Raw genomic sequence first — 9,656 nt, 5'->3', positions numbered from 1 at the left:
TAATGCAGGGCTGTTTTCAAAATTTCGAAATTCGAACTTTTGGAGCAGTTATGCAATTTTCGAAAACGGAATTTTTCGAAATCGAAAAAAGTTGTTTTTTTTCGAAATTCGAAGCGTTTGTCAAAGAAATCGCAATATCTTCTTTTTAATTGGCATGATTTTGAACTGGCTTTTCATTAGCATTAAAAACTGAAACATTTTTGGGTGGTCGAAAATTCGAAATTTTTCATGGGCTATAGCCTTGTTTGAAAAATTGCCAGAAAATTCAAAGTACGATATTCGAAAAGATTTTTATATAATTGCCTATCGCATCTGATGCAGAACTGCAATAAACTTTTCAGTGAAAAATGTAGTTCAGTATTTTTAGTTTCAAATAGGAGTACACAAAGTGTACTAATTAATAATCTTCTGAATTTTTCTGAATATTCATTTTTTATTCATTATATCAAATACTTGTTATTACCTTAATTAGTTTGTTTTATGTTTGTATTTTTTTTTTAATAAAATTTTGTTAAGTACTAAAAATGATAAATTAAAAATGTTGTTTTCATTCTGATTTTTACAACTTATTCGCTTTAAGTTTGAACACCACTTTTACAAGAATGTATTTGTTAAATGATAAAATTACATTTTAAAATTTAAATATTTATAATAATTTATACTGGAATTTTTAAACTAGTCTTAAAAGGTACTTGTACGGACGGTTGTATATGAACGTTTTTCAGCACTGCGGCAACATGCTAATAGAATGATATAGACCAGCGATATGACAAAACCCACAGAGTTAACGATGAACGAAAGTCCCAAAATTGTTGTCCAGGGTCCGGATACTTCATCGCAGCTCAAGTCACTAAAATTTATAGAAAAAAGTTTTAAAAAGTTCAAAAAGTCATGACAGCTATGCATTAAAAAAATTTATAAAGGCTAAGGGAACAATGTGGGCCATGTATGTTGGACTTCATAACGAAACATACCGTGCAAAATTGTAGCTAAATTGGATAGCAATAAAGGCTTTTAGTTGTTTAAAGGTCAAATACTGGAAAGGTTTACTGCTTGCTATATTTTGCCATGCTCTGGTTTGGTCCATGGTTAGATTATACATGCATATTGGAATCTGGATTGCTCGAAAGTTCCCTCCAGTTATCCATGCATGGCGATAATTTTCTTTAAAAGTTTTTAACTACTATCCTGTGGCTAATTAGACTGATCTCATCCTTATCCGACCGTCTTTAACTCGCCCTTACTCCGCTTGTCCTGCAGAAGTCCGCCTCTCTCTGCGTCCAGCACGACCTAATTGCTCTTAGAAAAGGTTTGTTAAGACCTCATCAGCAGCTCGAGAACATGTCCCAAGTCTCAAGATAAATGCTGTTCACAGGGTCTTCTCACCCTACAACCTAAAGCCTCAGCTTACGCCTTGTTTGCCCACATATCGTAGAAAGCATCTATTCTACACCCATGGATAATAGTACCTGTGTTTTATACATCCCATGATTGTGTGTTTACAAACACATTACTACATTGCACCGTAGACGCCTACACTGATAGAAAAATGACGGTACTTTGTCAATACCGCCTGGTATTAGTTTGTTTTCGTCATTAGCAAAGACTTTTAATACCATTTGGTAACAATTCAATACCAGACAAAGGAGGCTATTAAGAATTGACGGCGTCACATTTGTATTATCGTCATCGCGTCAGAAGTGTTGTTGAGCTTTGTATTTAAAACAGTGACGCCATTATAAAATATTTGTTAAACAAATAAAGAAAATGTTATAAAACATGTAAAAAGGCATTAAGTTGGGCCGTCCTAACTTTCGATACCCACCACCTCGGTGAAACATGCATACGTTATGCCCCATCGCAGCTATATCGAAATATGTTCCGATTCGGACCAAATACTAACAATTGTGTATAACAAAACATAGGTCTTTTTAGAAGTTTTATCTAAAAATAAACCGACCTGAACCATATACGACACGTTTGTCGAGAAGCCTAATATAAATCACTGCCTCAAATTTCAGTGAAATCGGATTATAATTGCGTTTTTATGGGGCCAAGACTTTAAATCGAGATGTAGGTTTATATGGCAGCTATATCCAAATCTGGACCAATTTGGGCCAAGTTTCGGAAAAATATCGAAGAGCCTAACACAACTCACTGTCCCAAATTTCGGCGATATTGGACAATATGTGCGCTTTTTACGGGCCCAAAACCTTAAATCGAGAGATCGGTCTATATGGCAGCTATATGCAAATCTTGATCGATCTAGGCCAAATTGCAGATATATATCGAGGGGCTTAATTTAATTTACTGTCCCAAATTTCGGCGACTTCGGATAATAAATGCGTCTTTTATGGGCCCAGCACCTTAAATCGAGAGATCTGTCTATATGGCAGCTATATTCAAATCAGGACCGATCTGGGCCAAATTGAAGAAGGATGTCAAAGGGCCTAACATAACTCACTGTTCAAAATTTCAGCAAAATCGGACCACAAATGTGGCTTTTATGGGCCTATGACTCTAAATCGGCGCATCGGTTTATATGGCAGCTATATCCAAATCTGGACCGATCTGGACCAAATTGGAGAAGGATGCCGAAGGGCCCACCACAACTCACTGTCCCAAATTTCAGCGAAATTGGGTAATATCCAATAACGGTTTGGTACTAAAACCAATAACGGTATGGTACTAAAACCAATAACAGATTGGTATTAAAACTAATATAAGTTAGGTAATAAGGCTAGTACCAAACGGTACCAATCAATTATGTTTCATCCATACCATCCGGTTATGTTTTTGTACCATACGGTGTTGCTTTACTATCAATACCATATGCTACTGAAATGACCACGTTTGGTATTAACTTTTCTCTGGGTGTATGTATATACCATGTATTAAGAGTCATTTTAACTTCAGTTTGGTAGGAATGGTGATGATATAATGGTTGATACTTGAAATTGACAACGCACGTTCATAAAATCATCCCGTTGCCAATATTTTCAACAAGGACTGTTTAAGATAATAACACCATTGGTTCATGATTTTGGAACGTCTTTTTCTACCGGTGCACTAGGGAGCTGCCATAGGTACCTGGAACCTAGAAAGTCCGACAGCTTTCCTGATGCTCGCAAGATGCTCCTTGTATCTTCCAATAATCAAATGCGCTACACTTGTCCAGAAATCTACATAATTACTTATAATTCATTTATGCCCCGGCGCCCCAATCCAATCTAGACAATCCTGTATATACTGTTGGTCGAGTCGCCGGCTGCATGCCCCTAGCCTAGCTTTTCCTCTCCTGAAAGACTATGTCCAAGTAAGTGAGAAGAGATCCTCTAGTATTTAGTATGCAGTACCGCCTCTGCCCCGCATTTTTGCCGAATGCCTAAAATATATAAGAGTAGAGCCCCAAAAAGACACAGACGTACAGTTTACCACCCCGTTTACAGCCTATATGACCCAACTCCTGTTTATTGAGTGACGAAAAGAGTAGAGTGCTCCAACTCCTGTCTATCGATTGACGAAAAGAGTAGAGTGCTTCAGCCACATCTGGATTCTTTCCTTGACGAGACCAGTCTTTGGGTAAGTAACTGAGATATCGCCAGCTTCTTGAAAAGTGTTCAAGGTCATCCCCACGAACACTCCAAGTTTCCTCCTTCTGGTGAATAGAACCAGCTTATTGTTTCTGGGGTAAATGCCAAGGGCAAGTTCCGTAAATGTAGAAAAAACCGTCCACCCTCCACACGTTAAGCCATTGATAACTAAAAGCCACAATAATGGATAAAACCCTTCCTAGCGAAGTTCCTTTGGCCACATTCCTCCTGATTCAGCCCTTTGATAGTGAAACGTTGAAAACTTACATTCATTATATATGTATAATTAGTAAATAATAAAAAATAATAAAAAAAAAAATAAAAAATTAAAAAAATGCGTTTTCATATAAAATTCCATACAAAAAGTACAAGGTGGACCTTGTACTTTGTATAAGGGCAACGAATGACTCAACCGTCGCAGAGTTAGGTAAAGCATCAACTCAACACTTAGTATTAGCATTTATATATTCCAGAGACGCGCTTATGAACGCCAACCACCATTTCAAGAAGTCGCCAAGTAAAGTCGTCTATACCTAAAATCCCATGCTAAGTAACCCACACCTTTCCCCACAATCCTATCCTTCATATACCCAGCACCATAGGATGGGGGTGTGCTAACCTAGTCATTCCGTTTGTAACACCTCGAAATATTGATCGTCTCGACATTCTGAGTCGATCTAGCCATGTCCATCCGCCCGTCTGCCGAAATCACGATAGTGGTCGAACGCGTAAAGCTACCCGCTTGAACTTTTGCATATAGTATTGATGTAGGTCGTTGGGTATTGAAAATGGGCTATATCGGTTCAGATTTGGATATAGCTCCCATATGAACCGATCTCCCGATTTGGCTTATTGAGCCCTTGGAAGCCCAATTTTTTTTTCGGTTCCTAGAGCTTTAATGTTTGCTGGTTTGACAGAAGTTTGGTATGTAGAATAAAGTAACGTCCTTCAACAAAATTTGTTTTGTATAAATTTTTAGCAGAATTCATGGTGGTGGGTTCCCAAAATACGGCCCGGCCGAGCTTAGCACGTTTTTACTTGTTAATCCTTCACATTACAAATAGCAACTGTTTACTTAACTGAGTATGCAGAAATGCTGTGGTAGCTGAGTTTATAGCTAGCTCGACTTACAAGTGCGGAGTTGTGGGTTCGTTTCCCATCAGAGGTTTTGGCTCTGTAGCTACTGTGTTATCATAATGGCCAACAAATTATCCGAGTGAGTCTGTAACGGACTGCCACTATTACCTTACTTAACCTAGGGAGCTGTCTACAAGTGATGAATTTAAGTAGGTTGCTGATGTACATTAGGGTGGGTCAATTTACAAGGGCCAAAAAAAAAAATTCAAAGTTTTGCCCAATAAACCATACGTAGGTCTTAAATCGAAATCGAGTTTCCGGTTTTTAACGGACAAGTTTTTGGTTTTTAGACCAATATTAAGCAAACTAAAGATTTTGTTGTTAAAATTCGAAGTCTCGATTTTAATTTTAGACCTCTGGCTTCTTGGCAAAACTGTTTAAGAATTTGTCGTAGAAATTTTTGCCCATTATCATATTAATGATAATGGACAAAAATTTACCCATCCTTATGTCTAATAGTCTGTTAGCCTGTACTTTTTCGGCAGGGATTGGGTCGTACTTCCAGTCTTACACTGAAAACAAAAGTTGTCCCAAATCAACGATTTTTCCTAATTCCTAGGATTTTAGCAATGGAAACGAGCCAAAGAACCAAAACTTTAAAAGTAAAGATGCTATCTTTAAATTAAATTTCTTATTTACTAACGGACATGACGATCCGTTTCAAATTTTGATCGCTGATTGATTCCTTCTTTACTTAATAAATGACAGTCCAATTACTATTTTTTGAAAAATTCTTTTTTATTTAAACTTAGTACCTTAACGTAATAAATTTGAAAATTTTAAAACGCTCCTATTTATGTTGTTTTTGTCGTAGCAGTGTGTTGTACACTGAGGCGGCAGCCCTTGCCGATGAAGAACTCCATCGGGTCAATCTGGTACGTACAACCGGCTGCCATGGCATTGACGCTCCTATTTACAAGGCTATTTTGCGTCCTTAACTATGGTTCACTGTTGTCTTTTCCTAAGGCAAATTTCCTTACTTTCAACGATATTTTGACCTCCAGTTAAGGATTTATAAACCTACCATTTACAATAAAAAATCCTTAATATGAAGGAAAATATTTTTCACCAAAGTGAATGTTTCCTTAAAAAGTTGGAAAATTGATCTTCTTTAAATAAAGTTTGCTAATGTTTGGCTCGAATCTTTAAAATAAGGCAACTATTTTTCGGCGGCTAAAAAAAAACCTTCGAAAAGCTTCATAGTGAAATGCCATTCGGTCCTGTCCATTTATAGGGATAACAATAATTTTCCGCCCAGTTCACTGATCCCTGTGTTATCAAGTCCTTAAACAATGATAGTGAACCTACACTGTGTTGGCAGATCAGAGAGACATCCATAGCGTCGGAATCCAACAAATGTGGCCACATCCGAACATCATGGAAAGTGGCAGCACTTTGGGGTGAAGAGAAAGAAACCTTGTTGACCATGTGCAAAGCAATTGGCTGGTCTGTGGCAAGTTATGCAGCGCCAGTGTGGTCTCGTTAGCTCTGTACCACGCAGTGGAATAATATTCAAATCTGTCAGAACGCCGCCCTCTGAACTGCGACGGGTTGTCTCCTCAGTTCTCATGTGGACCACCTCCATTAGGAGACAAAGATCCTACACCAATGCGAAGACATATGCGAAGAAGAAGAAATTACATGCTGTCTAAGCAATACCTTTTGGGCTGTTCTCGCAGAGATCATCCAAATCTTCATCTTGTGGATAGATATTCAGACTTAAGGTGGATCTACATGATCTAGAGCGTGAGGTTCAGCGCTACAAGAGAGAACGTCAAGACCAAGCGGGTCTAGACAACATTCATGCAGACACGGTAGCATATTCGGTAAATAGCTACCGGCTGAAATTTACCTCCTCCGGCAAACCAGAGTAATTATGGCTCAATTTTTACTCAAATTTTACTCCTTTCTTGTACAAGTCCCAGTTCACACGTAGTTAAGTTCGATTGGCTTTATAAAGCTGCCTAAGCTTCCTCAAGCTCCGTTCGACAGAGTAGATTAGAGTGCAGTTTTCCTCAAAACTATTCAATATACTAGCATATTCAAGCTTCATCCCATGAAAAACTAGCGTGTTGCTGTTTCGGCACACACCATGCAGTGATTCAAGTTGGTCTCTCTAGGGTTTCAACATGCTGGATCAATGCAGGTACACTAAATAAGATTGGAAGTAGTTATTCGTGATCCGAAAAGATAATTTCCAAGGGTGCACTCGAATTCGAGTATCATCTAAATTTGTCTTTCATAGATTTTGGACTAGGAACTATGCCTCTAGCAACATCTAAGACTAGTCTTCAGGGTCAACAAATGACAGATGGTCATAAAGTGGTGATTGTTATGGAGTGTTCACACAATAATTTATGTGGCCCCGTCTAGACTTGAAGAGGTTTACGCTTTGCTGTCGCTGGCTAGAATAGACGTCTCAGTCATTGTATTCGTTCTGACAAGTCAGGTCGTAAGAACCAACCTCTGCAGAAGCTTTGAGGACGTCTGCTATGTGCGTGTCCCGCACTGGCAGAGTTTCACTTTATGTTCGCATTTATTTGAGAACTTGTCTGCTGTTGTTGGGCTTCCTTAAACGATCTGGTTAGTAGCATTACAGTGGAAGAAAAGGTCTAAGTGAGTCTGATTACAGACTGCTTCTTAAATCTAATCTAACCTAGAAGATGCAATACCTTAGTTAAATTAAAGACCAAAAGTGAAACAACTACATGACAGCTATATCCAAATATGTTCTGATCTGGACCATCTTTGGTTCGGATATCGACGGTCCTAATAAAACCCTCAGTTCTAAGTTTAAGCAAAATCGGGTAATAAGTCGGCATATCGGTCTATAAGGCAGCTATATGCAAATATGGCCGGATATATACCATATTCCGGTCGGATGTCGAGGACCTTAGTGCAACTCACTATTTAAAATTTCGGCAACATCGAAGAATAAATGCGCCTTTTATGGTCTTTAGACCCTTAAGCTGGTCTCTATGACAGCTATATCTAAATAAAGCCCGATCTAGACCATATTCGGGACAGATGTTGGGAGATCTTCATACAACTCACTATTCCAAACTTCAGCAAATTCGAGTAATACATGCGCCTGTTATCGGCCTTAGACCCAAAATCGGTGGGTATAAAAATTATTTTAAATGATAGTTTAATAGATTCTTGATTTTTCATCCTATTATTGTAAATGAACAAGTAGGAGCGTGCTAAGGTCGGCCGGGCCAGATCTTATATACCCCCCACCGCATTAGTCGAGTTCTTTGCGCAGTATCTCTTTTTAGGCAAACAAAGAATAACGAATAAGGACTGTTATGCTATTGGAGCTATATCAAGTTATAGTATGGTTTGGACCATAAATGAATTGAATGCTGAACATTGTAGAAGTCATTGTGTAATATTTCAGTCCATTCGAATAACAATTCCGCCTCGTAGGGGCTAAAGAAGCAAATCGGGGGATCGGTTTATATGGGAGCTGTATCAAGCTATAGATCGATTTAGACCATATTGCACACGTGTGTTGAAGGTCTTGGGAGAAGCCGAAAAGAAAATTTCTGCCAAATCGGATGAGAATTGCGCTCTCTAGAAGCTCAAGAAGTCAAGATCCCAGATCGGTTTATATGGCAGCTATATTAAGTTATGTACCGATTTGAACCATACTTAGTACAGTCTTTGCAAGCCAAAACGAAACATGTCACGCAAAATTATAATTGCGCCTTCTAAAAGCTCAAGAAGTCAAGACCCAAGATCGGTTTATATGGCAGCTATATCAGGTTATGAACCGATTTGTACCGTACTTAGCACAGTTGTTGGAAGTGATATCAAAACACTACGTGCAAAATTTCAGTCAAATTGAACGAGAATTGCGACTTCTAGAGGCTCGAGAAGTTAAGACCCATGATCGGTTTATACGGCAGCTATATCAACCACGACCGTATTTTTGCAACATTTCTTCACTCCAATCGACATGACACTTTTTTGAGTGATTGTCAAATAGTGCGAGATCCAAAGAGAATAAACCTTTTTTTAAGGCTAGGTGTTCATGGCAATATCGAATGTATGCTGGTGGAAGAATTGCCGGTATGTCACATGAAGATCTTGCACTATAAGGTCACGCACGGCATCAATGTTCTCTGGCTATTTTTTACGCCCTTCACGGAAATTTGTCTTTGAGAGTGCCACGATAGAATTCAATAAACCAGTTTTTCACAGTGCTATAGGATGTGTGCTTGGACCCGACACGGTTTAACTGTGAGCACCACACACGCTGGAACATTAAGGTCCTATCTGTGTGGTATTCAATGCATTCACGGGAAGCTAAGCTGCGAGCTACCAGTACCTATGATGTTCGACATGAGAAGGTGACTTATTGGCGCCTTTAAATAACGAATGGCCACCATGTTCCCACGGCGACCGGTCCTTTGGACTAATGCTGGTTACATTTGTAAGGTATCCTGCACTGTTAAAACTTCTCTATCAAGTTGCACGCCGTTCGGACTCGGCATAAAAAAGGAGGCTCTTTATCATTGATCTTAAACTTTAATCGGACAACACTCACTGATATGAGAGAAGTATATCCTGTTCTTCAATGGAATGTTCATGGGAAATTTAGTACTAGTATAGGATGTTGAAAAGTTCCTCGCGGAAAGTTGTGAAAAATAATCGCACGATAATTGTTCACGAGTCAATTCAATGTTGACAAATTAATTTGTTCAAGTAACTGTAAACAAGACAAATGATGGTTGTACGTCAAAACGTTCGGAGTACGATGATGCAGAAAATGTCCAATATCAAAGTTTACAATGGAAATGTCAGATTGCCCCTGGTAGAACTTGGTGCAGCCTGGGCCAGAATATATAGACCACTTATATAGCAGCTTTCTAGAATCCTTCTATAAAGGACAAAATCTTTAATTGTCTTTAAGAGTGTTTT

General features: G+C 38.6%; 1 protein-coding gene across 3 annotated transcripts in view; it reads right to left on the bottom strand.

Annotated features, from left to right (window-relative positions):
• Window positions 1–541: 541 nt before the first annotated feature.
• Window positions 542–9,656, bottom strand: part of LOC106095965 (mucin-2) — a 316,849-nt gene continuing 307,734 nt past the window's right edge. For all 3 annotated transcript variants that reach the window (XM_013263431.2, XM_059368100.1, XM_013263430.2), the window contains one exon: window positions 542–850. In XM_013263431.2, coding sequence (XP_013118885.2) covers window positions 682–850 — 169 coding nt within the window. In that variant the 3' untranslated portion in view covers window positions 542–681. The remainder of the gene's footprint in view (window positions 851–9,656) is intronic.

This window comes from Stomoxys calcitrans, chromosome 4 (assembly GCF_963082655.1).
Source record: "Stomoxys calcitrans chromosome 4, idStoCalc2.1, whole genome shotgun sequence".
Lineage (NCBI taxonomy): Eukaryota > Metazoa > Arthropoda > Insecta > Diptera > Muscidae > Stomoxys > Stomoxys calcitrans.
The sequence above is the reverse complement of the archived record's forward strand: the minus strand, read 5'-3'. Positions and strand labels throughout refer to the sequence as shown.